This window comes from Pleurodeles waltl, chromosome 2_2 (assembly GCF_031143425.1).
Source record: "Pleurodeles waltl isolate 20211129_DDA chromosome 2_2, aPleWal1.hap1.20221129, whole genome shotgun sequence".
NCBI lineage: Eukaryota > Metazoa > Chordata > Amphibia > Caudata > Salamandridae > Pleurodeles > Pleurodeles waltl.
The window spans coordinates 1,026,115,130-1,026,136,862 of record NC_090439.1 but is presented as its reverse complement, the minus strand read 5'-3'; the positions used below and the strand labels follow the sequence as shown (position 1 = coordinate 1,026,136,862).

Here is a 21,733-nt window from a genome sequence, read left to right as displayed (position 1 = left end):
AGTTGGTCTGGAATTTGGATGGTAACTCTTTCATCTGGTTTAACCTGGACCCTGTATCCATGCCACAATCAATTGCGTTTGGCCTGAACTTGTGACTTTCACCCAGTCTTGCATGACCAGGTGACTTCAAGTAGCTCTTTGTAGGAGCTTTACTTACTTGAAATATTTAAAAATGCATATCTGGTTCTACTGATTGGATTTTTGTCATTTTGGGCTTAATTAATTTATTACATTTTGCTCTATGTTTCTAAATTGGTGTGTGAGTTTTCTTGTGTTGTGTTTTCACTTTATTACTGTTTGAGGTGCTGCATAAATACCTTACACATTGCCTCTAAGTTAAGCCTGACTGGTTTTGTGCCAAGGAACCAGAGGATTAAGCACAGGTTAATTTGGGGTTCGCTGATGACTTCACCCTAACACAAATTGTGACTGCTGCTTGAGTAGGGTTTCACCCCACACGACCCGCAACCCACTTTCCAACAATGGAGAACCCCTTGTTTCTACTTGTTTTACTTCTGTACTTGGCTTTCTGTTCAGTTTTATTTCTGAGTCTAATATCAGCTAAATTGACTTTCTGAGTTTTCAGCTCGTTAGGGTTAAGAGTCCCAGTTAAGGCTGTGTAGTTTAGGATTGTTGTTCTTGTACCTTATATTAGAACTGTAAAATATTGCATTTGATTTGTAGAACCTCTCAAAATTTCAGAGGGCCGTTAGTGTTCTGCTTCGATCCTGGAAGCATCAGAAAGTTTGGAGGGTTGTTATTTAGTCAACAGATTTTATTACGGTATTCTTGTAGCTTGGACAGCTGTGTGATTTCAATAATGCATTTTTTAAAGGCGGGGAAAAAGAAGGCTATTGCTAATCTGACATTCCTGCAAATTGTAAGAAAAACAAGCAATTACCAGTTGAGAATTGTACAAATGATGCCATCAACAATTTAATTGAGGAGGTTGAGTCATAACTGCATGAAAAGAACCTGGATAAGGACACCACGTGGTGGCAAAGTTTTTTGTAAAGGAACCCATACCTCTTAAAACCAGTGACCTGGACTCCAAATTGGGGCCTGATTTAAAGGCCTGCTAAACGGGAATTCCATCACAACTGTGACAGTGTTTCCTCCCTACCAACATTGTGGGTTATCTGCCCAATTTTGATTCGACTGGACCATAGTTTGACAACAGTGGAAACTACTCCATCTCTGTTGTGGTCAAAATTCTCTGGCACAATGGAGTAAGGGCCATCAGAGATTAGGCAATATGTCCGCCCACCTAATTTTGATGGGTAGAATTATAGGCATCTTACAATGCCCGTCACTGCCGGGAGAAACCTGGCAGTAAGGGGGCACTGAAGAGTGCTCAATGCCCCCCTCGCCATGAGAGCAAACTCAAAAAGAAAATCCCACTTTGAGATTTTCTTTTTCAAAATTAAAAAAAAAAGTGTCACTTTACCTTTCCACTCTGTCATGTTAAACGGAGCCATCTGGCAAAGTTACAATGCATTGGCAGAAACCACCTTTAAAGTGGTTCCCGTCAATGCTTGAAATGTCCACTGAGCTGACAGACATTGAAAAAATGTGTTATTTGGCACCTCCATCAGGATGATGAAGTAATATATTTTATCACCCTGACAGAGGACACCAGACTGCCCAAATATAAATTAGCCTCTTATTTAGGAATAGTGAAAGTTTTGTTGCAGAGCCTTTGTCACCTCCTCCAGTAATTGTGTTTTTATTAAGTTTATTGTGATCTGTTCTGAGAGGTTTGAGCCATTCATGAATGTTCCTATTGCAGGTGACTTACACACATGCTTTGAACCCTTTGGCGTGGCCTATGATCTTACTAAGAAGGGTGATGAGTACTGGGGAGTTCCTTCTTTAGCTTTACCAAATAAAATTACTTGGTCTAAGTTTGCTGTTCAGCTTGGTGCCCTGACTAAGATCTATGGAATGTGAGCATGCAATGGTCATTCTCTAGCAGATGCCACAGGTGACCCTACATTTAAGAGGGAAGTCATACAACACAACATTGATTATATTATGTTAGACTTCTAAAACTGACACAAAGTGGTGGAGATTGGAGAGTAACCATGAGCCTGTTTTATTAACTATGACGGGGGACCTCTTTGCTGATCAAGCTGATTCTTTTAGCAATGTAGGTGATATAATAGTGATCTCTAATAACCATATGATCAACAATTGGGCTGATATATGAATACCTGATTCCAATCTTTGAGCTATCTAATTCAGCTGTTGATTCTGAATCTCAGACACATGATGCCCATACAAGTTTTATCAGTCAATCTAAAAAGCTATTTTTCTAGAGAAGTTAGACCATGTCCTTGAACTCCTAAAACAAATGGATATTTCAATAGTGATTGTATAGTGATTGTAGAGTTGCCAAGAATTCTCTTATTCTTGCTATTAGGAAAGATGAAAAACTATAACTGAAGCTTAGGCTGACTATAAATCAATTCTAAGATCATTTAAAACAAACGGGAAATAAAATCTGGGATGACCTGTTGGAAGCTTCTCGATCTCACAATTCTAATACATACTGGCATATTGTATCCGTTGGAGGGAGAAATGAACTGAAGTACATATTCAGCCGCAGGAGTGGGAGCCATATTTCTCTCAGATATAGGAGACTCCATTGCAAGATTTACAAAACCTTGTCAAGTGTGCCCAAGAATTAGAGCTGTTAAACTTAGGCGGTACACCCTCAGTTCATGTTTCCTTAATTGATACTACGGGCCTGATTTAGAGTTTGGTGGAAGGGTTGCTCCGTCACAACTGTGATGGATATCCCATACACCGAAACATAAATCCCGTTTAATCCTATGGGATTTAAATTTCGATAGTCGAGCTAGCCGTCATCTTCGTGATGGAGTTACTCTTCCGTCACACTCTAACTCAGGCCCTATGTCATTAGCTGCCAAAAAACAGGCAAGACTCCTGATCTAGACAAAGTTCCTGGTGACCTCTTTCATTTGGAACCCATGGTATGGGCTCTAATTATCAAAAAGCTGTTAAGTGTGATCGGGAAAGGTGTGCCCATCTTGGAATCCGAAAGGGGTTCTGAGATCATTCCAGCACATTAAAAGGGCTCACACAGCCTACCTAGGAGCTCCTACCCGATAGGTTTGATTGATAACTTGCAAAAGATGTTTAGTTAACAGGTACTTGATAAATTATTGTTATGGATCGAGGAAAACTCAGATACTTTCCCAATTTCAGGTGGGTTTTTGTTCAAAGGTCAGTACCGTGGACCTGTTTTTTCACTTCCTTTTGGTAATTAGGTGGAAGATCATTGGTATAAATGAGTGGCACTTGCATGTGGCTTTTGTGGATCTACGGGCCACCTTTTATCTTATTCTGGGGTTAAAACTTTCAGGGGAATCACAAAACAGGGTGTGCTTCAAATCTTCTCTTCATAATAATCCAACTGTTAGAAATGGGGTCTTTGGTTGGCAGTCTGGTTACCCAGTGTCCAAGGAAGGACTCTCACTTTAGTCTGGGTAAGTCACACACAATCCAAATTATCCTATGCCCACCCTCTGGTAGCTTGGAACTAAGCAGTTAACTTAGAAGGCAATGTGTAAAGTATTTGTGCAATAAATCATGCCATAACACAGTATAGCACCACAAACATACACCACACAGTGTTTAGAAAAATATATAATATTCATCTGATAAAATGCAGGTCAAAACGATTAAGGTGCAAAAAGTAAATGTTGAGATATCACTGTAAAAGTGATATAAAGTGTCTTTAGTCTTTTAAAAGCAATAAATGTCTCTTTCAAGCACAAAGTACCTGGTTTGCGTTAAAAATCACCGCAAAGAACCACAGAGGAGAGCGGGAGAAGATGCGTGGAAAACAAGGAGGTGTGCATCGAATTCTCGGGCCGCACACGTCGATGCGTTGTTTAGCTTTCGCGCAGGGACGACTGTGCGTCGATTTCCATCACTCGGTCGTGGTTCCTCTACAGGTTGTGGGGTTTTCGGACGCCCAGGGGATGATGAGTGGATTTCCGGCGCTGACAGGACGATGTCACAGGGGCTGCGTCGATCCTGTGGGCATTGAGTGGAAATTTCTACCGCACAGCAGGCGCTGCGTCAATTCCTATCTGGAAGTGAGGCTGCGTCATTCGGGCTCAGCTGTGCATTGATCCAGTGGGCTGTGTGTCAAATTTCCGGTTGCTATGCTGGTGCTGCGTAGATCTTCTTGTTGCGAAGTCCGGCTGCATCATTCCTGTTTGGCATGTGGTGAATTGTTCACCGCAATGCAGGCTCTGTATTGTTTCTGGCAGGCTGTGCATCAAGTTTCGCCGCACAAGGAGTCCTTCTTGTAGAGATGAAGTCTTTTTGGTCCTAAGAATTCAGGGAACAGGAGGCAAGCTCTATCCAAGCCCTTGGAGAGCACTTCTCACCACAGCCAGAGAGCAGCAAGGCAGCAGGGCAACAGAAAGGCAGCAGTCCTTGACAGAAAGCAGACAGGTGAGTCCCTTGGGCAGCCAGGCAGTTTTTCTTGACGGAATGTAGGTTCTGGTTCAGGTTCTCTTTTCCAGGAAGTGTCTTGTTCAGAAGTGTCTGAGTTGTTAGTGGCAGAGGCCGGTTTAAATACCCAAATGTGCCTTTGAAGTGGGGGGGGGGGCTTCAAAGAGTGGCTTAGAAGTGCACCAGGTCCCCTTTCAGTTCAATCCAGTCTGCCAGGGTCCCAGTAGGAGGTGTGGTAGTCCTTTGTGTGAGAGCAGGCCCTCCACCCTCTCAGCCCAGGAAGACCCCTTCAAAATGCAGATGTCTGCAAGTGAGGCTGAGTATCCTGAGTTTGGGGTGTATCTGACTGAATGCACACGGGAGCTGTCAACTGAACCCACCCAGACGTGGATTGTAAGGCACAGAAGGATTTTAACTGCAGAGAAATGCTCACATTCTAAAAGTGACCTTTCTAAAATAGTAATATTAAATCCAGCTTCACCAGTCAGAAGGATTTTGTATCACCATTCTGGCCATACTAAATATGACCTTCCCACTCCTTTCAGATCAGCAGCTACCATTCAAACAGGTTATGAGAGTATCCCCAATGTTAGCCTATGAAGGGAGCAGGCCTCACAGCAGTGTAAAAACAAATTTAGGAGTTTTACACTTCCAGGACATGTAAACTACTCAGGTACATGTCCTGCCTTTTGCCTACATAGCACCGTGCCCTATGGGTTACCTAGGGCATACCTAGGGGTGACATATATGTAGAAAAAGGGGAGTCTTAGGCTTGGCAAGTACTTTTACATACCAAGCCGAATTGGAAGTGAAACTGCACACACAGGCCTTGCAATGGCAGGCTCGAGACAAGGTTAAGGAGGTACTTAAGTGGGTGGCACAATCAGTGCTGCAGGCCCACTAGTAGCATTTAATCTACAGGCCCTGGGCACATATATTGCACTTTCCTAGGGACTTATAAGTAAATTAAATTATCCAATTGGGTATGATCCAATGTTATCATGTTTAAAGGGAGAGAGCATATGCACTTTAGCACTGGTCAGCAGTGGCAAAGTGCGCAGAGTCTTAAAACCAGCAAAAACAATATCTAAAAAGTGGAGGGAGGCAGACAAAAGGCTAGGGGTGACCACCCCAAGGCTGTCAGGTCTAACACCAACTTTATTCAGAGAACTCTGCCCAAGTTCAGTGGGTCCCAAACAGTGAACTAACACAGAGGATAAATATAAATCAGGAGTTTGCCAGACGTTATGGTTTAGCCCCAACACTCTTTTTAATTTTTATGAATGAATATTTTGGCTTTTTGTTAAATTGTACAAGGACTCTACATGTATTGAGCGACAAAAGGTCCTTTTTGTATGATACAATATTATTATCCAAAACTCAGATGGGTCTTAAATACTTCTAAAGATGTTCTCTGAGTTTTGTGCAAACCCTGGACTAGAAACAAATGCTGCGAAGTCAAAATTCATGGTGCTCAATCCTCCAAGGAGTGATTGTCACAAAGGATTTTTCCTTAAATAAAGCCTAAAAAATTGACTATTTGGGCATCAGACTCAGATTCGAGCACATTGTCCCCATGGACCTCATTTGAGGGTCATCAGAGGTTGCAAAAAACATATCCAGGTGCTGGATATGGCTGTATGACAAGAAACAGTTGAAACTTACTATTTCAATTTGTCAGCCAGCAATACAGCCTTCAAGGCCTCGCAGGCCCCAAGCTCCCCTAAATTCTGTGTATGCTTGTCCTGCAGACTAGGGTTTTTTATGTTTTTCTCCACTCTTCTTCAGTAGAAAAGATATGAATTAGAAGGACATGTATCTTCAGTATGCCTTCCTGGTTTTCCAGTTCTGCTGTAGCCTAGCTGCCTTTGTGGGCCTGTGAGCTATGCTGCGAAAAGTTTAAGAATGTGATATTTTGCAATGTGATTGACTAAATTATGTGGCAAGAAAAGGCAAATTCTGTGGTAGGGTTACTACTCTATTTTGTAATTATGATAAAGATTAAGCAATATTTTATTGTAAGTGCAATTACATAGAGCTTTGTATACCCGATGAGAAGCCTAAGCATTTTAGTGGGAGTACGTGATTGAAACAGTGGTCAATTGCCAAGTACTTTACATGGGAAGTGTTTTTATTCTGTGGGTGTGACGAGAGTGGTGCTCTCTCAGTGGTGTTTGAAGTTCAATGTTAAAGGTGTGATAATGTCACTTCCTGTGATGTCCCAGGGTCAAAGGTCACTGGATGTCACTTTCGCTATCCTTAACATTAGTGCGAAACAACGTCCATGATGGTCCCTCCAAATTGTTAAAAGTGATCTTCTTTTGAACTATAGAGCAGCTGCCCTACTTAAATTTGCAAATTAATCGCCCTCTTTTTTCGTATCTCCTGTCAGAGAAATACGGAGGGCAAAGGCTATTAGTGCAGAGCCAGAACACATTTATTAAAATCAATGTGCCAAATTCACCTACTGATGAAAGCCCCACAGAGTGACTTTTAATAGTCAAAGGAGGTCTACTATTTAAGGGTTTTTTATTTATTTATTCCCACCACGCTCAAACAAGGGGCCTATATAATAAATTTAGACTTGGTACCCTCCCATTGGGAATTTTTAGCTTTGCATTGCTAACCAACAGTTCCAGCGCTTACCTTTGTCTGGCTTGTAATCTTGCAAACAAGCGTGAAAAACATGTTTATTCTTTTTGTGAGGCATACCACAAACAAGATCTTTGTGGACGGCACCCTTATGCTGGCTCCTGGGAGTTTTACAGTGAAGGGTGGCACGGAGGATATGCAAAACAAACACCAGCGTTCGTACAGTGTTTGCTGATTCTACATTTTTAAAGTCAACATGGCGTATAAGACTGAAATTAACTCAGTCCTGCTGATGGTAGTAACATAACATTTGTATGTTCTCTTATGAATCTAATGCATGTTAAATACCAGATTCTCAGTGATTGTATTGTATTTTGTTGATATTGTCTTATAGAACATACAGGGCCATATTATGCACAGTGCCTGGGGGGTGCAGCGGATAATTTGTGCACCCACAGGGGCATTATATTATTACAGAGGGGGCTGCAGATGCTTGTGAGGCTTCTTCTGTAATCCTGATAGCGCAGGTGCACGTATAGCATCAATGCTATTGTTAACGCGTCCCTTTATGATAGATTTTCACACATTAGGACTCGTTTTAGGCCAATTAATCTTTTGACCCTGTTGAGAGACACCTTAGGATGAGATAGCTAATCAACATGTCAATTAATACGTCAATAATGTCATCAATATTTATCACAATAATACATTTCCCCTTAGTCAAATACATTAATCAATATCAAGACACCACCATGACCTTGCAGTCATGAATAACCACACCAGTTTAGTATGAATTTAGTGATTTTATTTCCTATTTGGTTACAATACTACTAGCAAGTTTATTAGTCTCAAAACCAAGAAACACAATAGCATAGTCACAATGTGGTAACTCTGATAAAATTTCATCAAAGCAAGAATCACAAACATTAGAATATAGCACACCGTGAACATAGACTATTATTAGCAGAGTATATCAGCGCATTGTTCAACAAAGCATAGATTCAGTCATTTGTCTATTTGCGTCCGAATAGTGAACCCCTCTCAACTAACCTCTAATTAGCATTGGCATGTTGGGCTTCATGTAAAACAATTTAGTAACACCAATTTGGAAAAAATCTTGCTATGGCTCCTGTCAAAAGATAAGCAGTTGGTACCGAGAAAGGAAAAGCAAACAGACAATCACAATTTCATTGTCATATAGTTACCCTCCAAGTTTGGTCAGCACTCAGGCTCTGTCTTCGTCTTCAGGACCTCAGTTGATTCGCCATCAAAGGATTCAGCTTCAGCGAAAGGGAAAATAGGGGCACTTCCGTCATAAGGAGGTAAAGTGTAAATGGGCAATCTAAGGACAGAATAGTTTTAAGAACCAAACAGCAAAGTCTCTATGCAGAGTGACAAAGTGTCTGGGTCATAGCAAATAGCATCAGCATCTCCCCCCTCTCCTAGTCTCCTGCTCCCTAATTCTAATTTACTTCCTGGTGACAAGGGTTTTTATCCCCTTTTCGTTGTACATTCCCCTAAAATCTTATTGGACAAGGGGTTGCACCCCACTATCTATAACCAATTAAAAACACATTAACTCATCAAATTTATTACCCCATAACAGTTCCCACGTATTTTATTGGTGCTTATGATGGACGTCTTTAGCGGGTGGAATGTCCGTTATGATTTCATCGTCTTGTGGTCCTTTGCACATCTTCGGGCAGTGGCTCCATTGTCCGTACCGGTTTAGGCGACCTTGTATATTTTATTAATCTACACTGTTGCATTCAATTAAAAATGTTACTATAGGCAGGGTGAATTTCGTGAGAACGGATCTACTACAGTTACATTCAGCTTCTAACTTTTAGAAAAACAAGAGTTCATGTCCTTTAGCAAGTCAGCACACTGCACGCCAGAAAAACACATTCAATATGAGAGTCAGGCAGCTAGGCCTCGACTCATGCCAACTAAGGCCTACTGAATTATTAGCAGAACTTTAATACATTTAACCTTTCAACATTAATGTAAAATCACAATTTAATAAAACATTTTACCATTATTAGTCAGTTTCATTAGTCCCCGTATACATTGGCGGCCACTCCCCGTGGTCGCATTTCAAGTGCACATTTTAACAAAACATGCTAATACAGATTCTATGCGGCATTAATATACACAAGTTTATAAACATTTCATGTTAATATAGATTATATAAGCTACGCTCTTTCAGTATCTTGAGGGGGTGTACCCTCATTAGATTGGGGGTGGTTGCCTCATGCTAATGAGGGAGTCACCTTGCCTCTGCGCCATATTACGGAAACGGGTGCAGAGACTAACAGGGCCTTCTGAGGTGTATTGACAGTGCACAACAAAAAGGTGGTGCACCATCAGTGTGACCCCTGAAGGCATCCCTCTGATTGGGTAAAAAGGGGTGTTATGGACCGCCAGGATTTACCCCTGCAGGCAGGTGTAGTCACTCACTGCACCCACCAGCAGGGGGATCTATGTCCCCTCTTTTGTTTGCAAACAGCTGACTCCTGCACAGAGCAAGATGGAAGAACTGCTTCAGTCAGCTGCTCTGTATTTCACTGACTGTGCTGTACCCAGGGCAATGCAAGTTCACAGCTGGTGTGAGGGCAGACCGTTATTTGCAATGGGGCACATTATCCCTGTTTGCACGCGGCACACCTGTTTAAAGGTGCACCATGGCACAAAGAGGGACAGTGAGCCCTGTCTATGGGACTACTTCTATTTAATGTAACTTGTAATGTTTTTAAATTTATCTTTGTACTTAAAGTTCACACTTTTAATGGTTCCAGCATATCAGTGTGCCCTTAGAACTATGTCTGTGCTGACTCCCAATCAAAACTTAAAACCCTATGCCCCATGGAAATCACAAAGATCATGAAGAAAAGAGAGTGGAACACAAAGAATGTGAAATTTCTGAATATATAATGTTCTGATTGTTCTTGTGAAGTTGTTGACCCCACTCTTCATTTCCCTTCTATTTGAAATGGTTGTACCAAATAATCAGCCCAGTCCATGAGGAGCAACAGTGACTTAGGAAGACATAATCTAAATGTTTCTCCCAATTGTTACAGTAATACTCCCACTGCCAGCACCCTCATCATCAGACAACAGAATTTCTTTTTCAGAGGGGGGGACTCAGATCTGACCTCTTCCTCTAGGTGAAGGAATGAAGAAATGCTAGCTGTCCAACTCCAGCCAGTCATGCACTTCCTAGCTTCTCCAACAATAGACTTTAGCTGTCCTACTCTCCAGTGCAGTGATAGTTGTTTGGGGACATTGCACCAAGACCAATGAAACATATGGTAAACAAGACAAGTCAGTGATTGAGAGAAGCACATCAGTAGTTGGGGATATTGCTGATGTCTGGATGAGTCACAGAGGTCTGCACATCAGTGTGAAGTGGCACCAAACTTACTTTTGCAAGTAATGCAGAATAGGCCTCTTTGACAATGCTACTACACTGATAGAGAGTGGAAGAATAGGCTATTTTCAGAACAGCGGTCAAAGCCTGAAAACAATATATTTATCTGTACAGTTCCATACCTGGCAATTGCAATGGAATAGCTTTCTAGGCGTTTGCTGTCAGTCTATTTTGTCCAGGCACTTTGAATTCACGCCTTCTCATTTCGGAGTAATGTTTTGGTGCAACATTGTTTATTTTCTGCTCTTGATACAGTGTATTTCTGACCACCTCATTTGTAACCACAATTTATAAGCAGGAATGTTTCCTGGAAGCTGTAAATCAGCTTTTATTGAACCCCTGGTGAATTATACTCAATTTCTTTTTAATACGATCTACCTTTACATCAGTCCCAAATGTGGTGTGTAGGAATTGGGAGGCACATCGAGGACCAGCAGCCGGTTCATATGTGGGTCCAGTAGCTTCTGCTTTGCTGCTGTTATTGTCTCTTCTCCAGTTGGGCCATGAAACTGATACAAGTCACACAACTCCCTCCCAGTGTCAGTGCTGGGCTTGCTTTTTATCAAAGATGAACATCCCAAGGAATAACCACATCCAGTATTTCCCTCACAATAAGAGATCTACTCACTCTGCATTTCACATTGATGGCCTCTGCAACTGGCACCCCCCTGGCCAAGTCACATGACCCACATGATGTTACTGGATCCTTGACCGTTCCCAATGAATACCTTCTTTCTCAACGAGGCCTAGATACATTCTCACACCGCTGATACTGTAACACAACTTAGTGACCAACAAGAACTATCACCTGCAGACCTCATTCCTCGTGAGGGTCGCCACTCCTGTTTATGCTATAGGAACATTCTCTAAGAGCAGTACCTCTTTTTAGATTGACAGAAGGGGAGGTATTGTCAACTAGGTGACTGATATGGCTGATTCCATTGAATATCCTCTAGAGCAAGTCTGCTTGCTTGATTTTCAAAAGCACACCTAGAAAAAAAAAGATAAGAACCTAAAGAAAACAAATACCAAGTATTCCATCTGTTGAACCAATCGAGTGTCAGCCTAAGATGATGCGATCCAGCTGTCTTGATAAGAGCTATGGCTGAGCACCTGTACCAATGAGAGTTATTGCCGTTGAGTAAAGAATATAAAAGTCCACATCAAATTAGGTAACAGGAACAATGTACTTAGTAATAAAATGATCAAATGATGATTATTGGAGAAAGGGTTTAACCACCATGCCAGGAAGGACAGTGTCTTATTAAGTAACCTATGATAAAAGACTTTGCATTGGAAGTGAACTTACATTTAAAAGTAAATAGAAACGTCAAGTTGTGGCATCTCAAATGAACAAGTATGTGGACTTGGCTGGATTTATTTGATGGTTGATTCTTGACATTTTGTCCCACCTATGCAACCTGTGGGCTGTATTTTGGCAGGGTATCCAACAATTGTGTAGACACCAAGTAGAAGCCCTCTTTGACTCCTATTTGTTGAGTAGAAAAAGTTGTCTGTGGGATTGAGGATGGCCTGCTGTACTTAGATGTGGAGAAATTAGTCTGGGGTGAAGATCTCTGCATTCAAATCTAATGTTTTTTGGGAATGGGGCCAAGGCACAGGTTATATGAGGCTGCCTGGATGCGATGCTTGTGGAGTTGTTTTCTGTGTGATAAGAAATGCTCATAGTGGGAAGGGGTAGTGAGGAACTCTAACAAGGTCATCTCTTGGCCATATGGATATTTCTGCTTTACTCTCGTCTTTTGATTCTTTCAAATGCCTATCATGCAAAACAGGCAAATGTTTGCAAAAAAAAGGTCTTACTTTGGTTCATCTTTTCATTGAGATCCTATTAACTATCGGGCAGACATCTGGTTCTGGTTTATTTCTAATCTTCTTTTCTTCAGAATCCCCTCAGACAAGGACTCTACCAGGCAGGCAGCTCTCACCAGAAGTGTTGACTGAAATATCCTTGTGTATGGTTAAGGTACCCAAGTATCTTGGAATCAAGTCCATACAGAGTAAGGATCCTGGTAGAGGTAGGGGCAGCTCTATTAGTGTGTTTCTGGCAGTCACTATTCTAGTTCAACAGGCAGAGATGTCTTTCTTCTTCTTCCAAACTGGTTCTATTTGTGAAATATCAGTGGTCCACGCATGCCAATGATAGATGATCTTAATTCAGTCTGCTAAATGTCTCCACACACTGCATATCCACTTTTATCACAGAGTAGTGATGTTCCTCTTCGGTACTAGTGCTTGGTGATACCAAAACTCTCCATCATGAAAGTCTACAATCTGCAACCACTCACTTGAATTAGTACAGCCCGGCTGAAAGGCATTCAAGCACTTTCTGCTGGCACAGTGGCAGGTTCATCCACAGAGGGGACAGATGATCTGGGATTCAAAACCTCTTGAATAAAACTCTGTGATGGTTAGGCTTTCAACTGCTGCAAGCCCAAGATACCTAGCCAGTCTCCTGACTATTCTGTGTTATTGTGAAGCTTGAGAGCAAATGAGTTAGATAGGGTCGTTAAAAGGAAGAGGTGTTACAACAGTGAAATATCTCTTGCACTCACTTAATCCGGGCCAAAAACAAAACCTAAAATAAGTAACTTTGCAAATTTTGCATTTGAAAATAAATTTGTATTCACTCAGAAAAAATGTACATTCAACACACAGTGTAACCATTCCAAAGAAGTGTAATGTAACTATATATTATATACTAGTGTGCTAGAATTTCTATTGATACCTGAAAGTGCAGTGTAGAAGTAAGTTCGGTAAATATTCTTCCCCACTGCTACAGCATGAAAGAAAGAGATAAAATGAGCAAAGGATGTACACAGCATTAGCAACCTCCCAACGTAACTTGTTATTAGACGATGTCAAAAGAAAACATAGTATTAACTCCTCCTGTGCTGTTGAATGGTATCATACTATCAGAATTACATTGATGCCCTCCTCAAACAAGAGTACTTGCACTGTAAAAATATTAACTAGTAGAACCGTGACCATCCAGGCTGGAGTCACCCTGCGTTACCTTTATAAAGTCTTCTTCTTCCTCTGGCTGGGCTGGAGATCACCCCAGTTCTGATGACTAGCAATTTTACAGGGCTCAATCGTTTTCGCGAGCTTTTCAATCTGGAGTCTATTTTAATATCTTGACACTGTTCTATTTTGTGTGGCCTGACACATGTCCAGAAGCAGGTGAATTGTGAAGTGTCTGTTTCTAACTGTTGCCACCGTGGTCAAGGCTTACCTCTTGTGTGACCAACCATAGGTTTTCCTCCTCCATCTTATGTCTTTCATTAATATTCAGTGGGACGCCGGAACACTTTGCTATTGTCAAATGGGGCTGAGATTCTCTTAGAAAACTTCTCAGTTGAAAATATTTAAACAAATCCATCTCATGTCTTCCCCTTCCAATAGGGTTAGGACGCCCAGCACTCTCACTTGACAAGTTCTTGTGAAATCTTCAAAGCCAGTATATTAGGACAATAGTGCAGTTTTACAAAAAGTGATCCTGTATTTCAAATTCATATTCACAGTTGATGGAACATGAACTCGAAATACAGGATCACATTTTTAAGACTGCACTATTGTCCTGACATACAGTATTTTGAAAATGTCACATTAGTTGTCAGCCCCGTTTTTTTAATTTTGTTTGTGGCTTCTTCTCTGATATCTGTTTGTTCCACCAAAAAGATATTCTCTGAGAGTTTTCTAATAGTGCTGTAAGACCCCAAATACCACAAATTCTCATTTTGGTTATCTATGTTGGTCCACAGATGCCCTAGTCACATTTACTGTAGATGTGGAGTGTCCTCCTTTTGGACTCTGAGGGATAAATTCCTGCCCTCTTTGGTGGCTTGTCAAGACCCAAATGACAAACAGTCAAAAACATTGAAGTGACGCACCCATTCCAGCTCCATGGTCTCCATTAGCACACAATCCCTCAGACTGGAGATGCATGCATGCTCATCTGCATGGCGCTAGCTGACTCACAGATTACGGGATTGGTTCTAGGGTCCTGTGCAATAAAGAGTGTCACAATATTACGCTATCACGTGCATCCAACCCTGCTCAAAATGGCTGACATTGGTGGAAACATCTTGAGGAATACAGAGCACATTCAAAGGGTGACAGGTGCCCACAACTTTCCAAGCATCAAAAATAGTCGAAGGCATGTGGGTACAACAGAAATAATCCAGAAAAGCTTAGATGACAAGATAGGCTCCCCACAGAGGTAACAACATTCAAACTCCATAGAGAAAATATCTTTGGTACAGTGCAAATATTATGAAGAGTACTGAGAGGAAATTTGACAGATGAATGCTGATATTATTGTCCAAATATGCCATGACTCTGGAACTGACTTCGTTCATTCGTATCCGTATATGTCTGGAAAATGTAACCCATTCTGGAGACATTAACCCCTGCTAAATCACTATGACCACACATGGGAAAATGGTGCTGTTGGGGCATAGTTTGTTGTAGTATCCACTGGAACAAAATGTTGTATTTAAATCTCATCTTCCCTACACTGAATATTCAGCTTACCTGCAACAAAGAATCACAACTATGGGCCACGCTTACCATGTTTTAGCCCCCTTTTTCATTCATACACAGTGTGCATTCATGCTACCACAGAAGCATGCAGATACCTGGTCTTTGCCTGAAGACGTGCTGGTGTAGTAAGATAAATGTATAGATTATTTCACGTTATCATTTGTTCTGTGATTGTATGCACTTTGCAAACTATATGGATCTTCAGAACCGAGGCTGGCACATTGCCTGTGTTCTTGCTTTATTCTTGTGTGTGTACATTAATGAATTATCACTATGGGGGACATTCCGACCCTGGCGGTCATGGACCGCCAGGGCCGGGGACCGCGGATGCACCGCCAACAGGCTGGCGGTGCATCCAGGCCAATTCTGACCGCGGCGGTAAAGCCGCGGTCAGAAAAGGGAAACCAGCGGTTTCCCGCCGGTTTTCCCCTGGCCTGAGAAATCCTCCATGGCGGCCTGCAGGCATGTCCGCCATGGGGATTCCGACCCCCTTACCGCCAGCCTGGTTCTGGCGGTTTTGACCGCCAGAACCTGGCTGGCAGTAACGGGTGTCGTGGGGCCCCTGGGGGCCCCTGCAGTGCCCATGCCAATGGCATGGGCACTGCAGGGGCCCCCTAACAGGGCCTCACTAAGATTTTCAGTGTCTGCCAAGCAGACACTGAAAATTGCGACGGGTGCCACTGCACCCGTCGCACGCCTTCAACTCCGCCGGCTCCATTTGGAGCCGGCTTCCTCGTTGAAGGCGCTTTCCCGCTGGGCTGGCGGGTGGCCTTCTGGCGGTCGCCCGCCAGCCCAGCGGGAAAGGCAGAATTGCCGCAGCGGTCATTTGACCGCAGTGCGGTCATTCGCCGACTCCCGCCGCCCCTGCGGTTACCGCGGCCGGCGGGAGTCAGAATGACCCCCTATGTATCCAATGGAGTATCTTTTTCTAGGGTCTATGACACCTCTAGCTTTCTCCTTGACAGTGTGAATCTAATGAAACTGAGGATAGCAATGACTACAATGGCCCTGAAGTTATTCAATTTCTCTTATGATGTTTCTATTAGCAGGTGCTGCTGTGTTGCATCTCATTTATAGCTGTACTGTGAAGGTAACGCTTGGTGATTGATGTGCGATGAAAGAGTGGAATGAGACATGCATCTATGCATGAAGAAGGGATAGATAATGACATATAGTACTACTGTCATGTCTGCATAGACTGTTTGGAACACCCTTACACCACAGATGAGTTCTACTTCAGATACTGCTTCTTGCACTAAACCAAGAGGGTGCATCCAAAGAATTGTATAAAAGCTGTTTTTAAAGAGTATGTAAGGAACAATACCAAAACAAATTAAACAAACCAGAATAATTGAAAGCGTTATCCTTTATGACCTTTGATATCATGCAGAAAATAATGTTTTATTTCTGAGGTTTGTGAGGTTTCATTGTACCAAAAATGTTTTTTAGATCCCACAGTCGAAATGCAGTGATCCATGCCGCCCAGGACATAGAAGGGTGACACGGCCTGGACTGCCAATTTGCTGCTTTGACTGTATCATGTGCTCTGAGGGCGAGATCTCCAATCAAACTGGTAGGTTCATTGTAAGACATACATGACATAGGGCATAAAGTACCCTAGAGCAAGCCTGAGGAATCAAGGGAGGATTAAGAAAGTATTTGGCAGGCTGATCATAATTCTTGAAACATTGTGTGTATGTCTTGGGTCAGTCCTGATTACTACTTACCTGGTAATCAAGACTGACCCAGACAGTTACTCAAGGAATCCTATACACTATGATCAATTTTCGAAGTTTCCCAATCAGAATATTAAAATAATAGTGCATTGAAAAGTGCTGCCCATGGGTGCACTTCTTTCAGGTCAAAGTTATAGGTCACTGAAGATATACAAAGTCAAATACCGCGCAAAAACATCTACCAACTAAGGGCAATCAATAATTCCACTGCTTACAACATACTAATAATAACTTCTTCTATACTGTGTTTGCCTTGAATCTTGTTTAACAGCACTTCTGATAACAGCTACTACTTTTGCCAAACTCAGGGCTATGTGTTATCAACAAGTTTATTAGGTTCAGAAGCTTTACATATAGGAGAACAAAGTTAATGTTAATTAAAATACATTATATATATATATATATATATATATATATATATATATATATATATATATATATATATATATAGTAAAACAGGGAAAACACCTCACAAAAAGATTCCAAACCAAGTTGGGGAAATGAAGCTTAACATGACTTAATAAATAAAAACAGACCAAAATGGCAACAATGCAATAAGTAGAACTACAGATATTGAATTTCACATTTTTTAACAAAAACAGCAGTAAGAAACATAAAGCTCCAACTCTGGATATCTAGTGGCGCCGGACTCGGACAAAGTCAAAAGGTCAGGTTGACTATGATGGAATGGTGTCTAAAGTACAGTGACTTTGAAATGGAGGAGGCTTCAAACACTGCCTTTGAAGTGTACAGAGGTCCTCCCTTCCTGCCCTGGCTTTAGACTCATTATAGGGTGGGGTATGAAGCCCTTTATGTAGGAACAGGATACTGCCTATTCAGGTGTAAGTGAGGCTGGGTCCACGACCTCCCTCCCATCCTGTCCCGGATGGCCCATCAAGTCACCCCTAAGCTACCATTGTGTGCGGCTCTCCAGGAGGAATGCACAATGCCCAACTGCCAACTACCCCAGACATGTGAACAGAGACAGGCTGCAGGCACCAAATGGATAAAGTAGGAAAATGCTACTTTTCTAAAAGTGGCATTTTCAGAATTGCAGTTTAATATCTGACTCCACCATAAGTTTGGACTTTAAATTGTGATACCAGAGACGCTGGGCTTGAAGGGTTTATCTCTTTCCAATTGGGAATTACACTTATAAAGAGTAATAAAGTAATTCCCAATGTTATCCTATGGGAGAGGTAAGCCTTGCAGTAGTAAAAAACAAATTTGAGAGTTTTTCACTACCAGGACTTGTAAAACTTAAAAGTGCATGTCTTGCCTTTTACATAGATTGCACCCTGCCCTCTGGGTTGTTCAGGGCTTACCTTTGGGGTGACATATGAATACAAAGTGATGGCATGGACCTGGTAAAAGGGTTATTTTGCCAGATCATAATGGCAATGTAAAAACTGCACACAGAGGCTCTGCAATGGCAGGCCTGGGCCATGGATGGGGAGCTACTTAAGTGGGTGGTTCAATCAATTCTGCAGGCCCAATAGTAGCATTTAATTCACAGGCCAATAGTACATGTAGTACCACTTCACTAGATACTTATAAGTCAACTATATATGCCAATTGGGGATGAACCAATGTTACCATGTTTAGAGGAGAGAGCACAAGCACTTTAGCACTGTTTAGCAGTGGTAAAGTGCCCAGAGTCCTATACCAGAAAAACCAAGGTCAGAAAAGTGGAGGAGGTAGGCACAAATTTGGAGGGAAAACCATCCTAATGCTGTCAGGTCTAACACAGATCCACGATATGCTGAAAGAAAACTGCCTAGATCCAAGAACCACCAACAAAATCTGTTCTGTCATTACGCTTCTGTTCTTATCTTGATAACTAGACATGAGCAAAAGATAATTGATCCACTGTCCATGTCATCTGATTATTTGCATACTTTCTCCGACACCTAAACTATACTTAGGGCCTGACTTAGAGTTTGGCATAGGGGTTACTCTGTCACAAATGTGACAGATATCCTGGCCGCCGTATTACAATGTTGATAAACTGTAATGGAATTGTAGTGCAACAGATGGGATATCTGTCACATTTGTGACAGAGTAACCCCCTCCACCAAACTTTACATCAGGTCTTCAGGTCTCTCAGTACTGTTACACTGTGATTATCTCATTGTGTCTCATGCATATTTTAATTACTAATGGTTTTTCTTTTGCTGCTCCAATATGATGGGCCAGGCATTATCAACCTTTCTGTGAAGGGTGATTTATGATATTCCTGAGATCAGTCTTACTCTATTTAGTTGTGCCACTTTCGCTGAAATATGTGCATCTCCTCTCCTTGTGCCAGAGGACTCAAGCTGCATCTCACTGATGACACCCAATATCGCTGAAACATGTCCGTAGTTGGTCGTGATGTTTTGCAGAGTGGATGTGGCATAGCATGTGATGCTGGACTGCCTCTTTCGGAGGGACATCAAGATAGACTTGGCCCGTATCTTTACTGGGGCAATGTGAAAAAAACACAACAGAATAAGTACCCGTCCTGAGTTAAATTAATTTATTTCAGCCATCATTTTTTGTTTTCCCCATTTCCTGCCATTTGGCTATTTAAGTGAATGCCTTTGTTCATATTGTAGATTTAATGCCTTGGTGTATTTCCTTCCTCCTTGCTCCTCTGTTCACATCTCCAATCACCTTCCTCTGATCACAGCTGTCTGCACCATCCTCTGTTCACATCTCCCTCTGTTCATAAGTACGTGAATATAAGTATATATCTATATCTATACACATACATATATGCATAAACCTCATATCCAGCTACACACGTATGTGTTTGTGTGCATGTGTATTCTTCTTATGATAGTTGCTGAGCATCTTGGTAGGGCTCACTTCAACTGAATTGTAATCATCCTGAGAGGTAACTATACGATGGAGGAGGTATTGCTCTTTGAGACATGGTCACCAACCCTAAGCTTGATCACAATAATATTTATGTTACAATTTGTTTTGCACAGAAGTAGTTACTTCCCTTTCTTTTTGAAGTGCTTGTTTATTGACAATTGAGTTGCTTCTGAGAGTGACTGGCCCAGCCTCTCCTTAGGGAGCACCCATTAGAAATGGAATAATAAAATATGTTGCTCTTTTGCTGCAAGTGTGCAGAACAGTTAGCCTCAGGTACACCTCCTGATCTGAGTAAAGTACTATAGTTAAGGCACTGCTACAGGTTTAGATAATTATACACTACTTCAGTTTTATGCTGGTTACATCGCTGTGCCACAAACATTTAAGTTAGATACCAACGACCAGTGCTGGCAGCAACCAATTTAGGCACTGCACAAGCAAAAACCTTTAGAATGTAAAGGGCTAAATAAATTCAACGAGCACATGGAAATGGGTTCCTATCCCTGCAGCTCCTAATATGACATGCCCGATACTAACCTTGAGTGGTAGATAGCAATATAACCAATCATGGAGACTAAAGGTCTTACTTAGAGTTTGCAAAAGCCTTACATCTGACAAGAAATGGTAGATGTCTCGTCTGCCATTGACATCAATATGGCCACTTTTTGGCGTATACCTCATATCCACAGAGCTGTAAATAGGGCCCTTTTTGACACTCAAATATCCTCGGTTTGATTTCACAATCAGGATCCAATATCCTTTCTGAAGACTTTTACTTCAAATATATGCTGAGAATCTAATACCAGTTCCTAACAGAGTTTACAAATAAAAAGAATGTTGCGGCACTCAAGAATACATGGTGCGTACTGTATTTAATTTCAAGTGACTGGCAAGCATTTGGCAAGCTTTGTACAAGGATCAGTTGATAACTTCGATCATTATCTGATATAAAGCTCATAGTTGAGGGAGCGTGGCTTGGAAGCCGAACATGGTGGCCGCACAATGAATTTGCTCTGTGCGGTGACCATGAATCCGACACAAAACCTGTTTGAGATCAGGGGGAGATGACTGCAGGCTACAAGATAGGTCCTCCCTGAGCTACTGAGTCAGGGTAGCAGGCTATTACCTGGATCAACGGCCGCTGCATGTGTGGCTGAAGAGGAGCAGGTCGGGCGGTGGCGGGGAGCGCTGTCACGGCCTTGGGGATGTCATGGTTGGTGTGGCGGAGGCTCTTACTACCAGGGCTGTACCTGAACATATTCTCTCCCCCCAACTATGTCTTGGCCCCATAGCGCCGTGGGACCCATCCCTCTAGTCAAGGGTGCTTTGTGGGGGGCAGGCCGGCTGTGGGCGAGTGCGCTTACAAACAATTGAGAGCTGTGACCGTAGGAGGCTTGTGTTGTGTGGATTCCAGTGCTACCAGCCAGTGCCCAAGCGACTGAAGAGACAGCACTCCTGGACTTGTTTAGGGCAGCAGAGGTGAGTGGTGGGGGTGCTACATGGGCCCCCCTCTTTTTCTCATGCTTCAGACTGCAATCTTCCTCCCTCTATATCCTGCACCCCCCACTGGACGATAGTCGGACAAGTGGTGGGGTGTAAGGGATGCTCCTGGTCCCTGCACTGGGGCTGGTGATCGGAGTGGATGCAGCAGCCTTGACCAGGCATATTAGAAGTAGCAGATGTGGCCCACAGCAGGTAATGCAAATCATATGCAGTGACCTAGGAGTTGGGCAACAGTGATTGCAGGTGAGTGCGGACCCCCTAAAAACACAGTTGCTAGAAGTTTGGCTCCTGCCCAGGTGTCTTGGGCCATGGAGCCTGAAGTGTGCTAGTGCTGGGGACCAGTACTAAGGGGTATACTGCGGGGGGCCACAATCCACCCATCTTTATCCTCCCCACGTTTCTCTCCTCCCCCTTCACCATGTTAGGGAAGTAAGGTTGTCACCGCTGTGGGGGACAGACACATCATAACAGGCCACATCCCTGGAGGGGCGTCCAATGTTGTTCTGGGGCCAACTTCATTCGCATAAAGCCCATGTGGCCCCGCCTCTGGACT

General features: G+C 42.5%; 1 protein-coding gene across 1 annotated transcript in view; it reads left to right on the top strand.

Moving 5' to 3' along the window:
• The window catches only part of LOC138278150 (extracellular calcium-sensing receptor-like), a 274,452-nt gene that overhangs the window by 162,504 nt on the left and 90,215 nt on the right, over positions 1 to 21,733 (top strand). Inside the window, exon 5 of the mRNA XM_069219244.1 lies at positions 16,529 to 16,652. Within this exon, the coding sequence (XP_069075345.1) occupies positions 16,529 to 16,652 (124 nt within the window). The remainder of the gene's footprint in view (positions 1 to 16,528; positions 16,653 to 21,733) is intronic.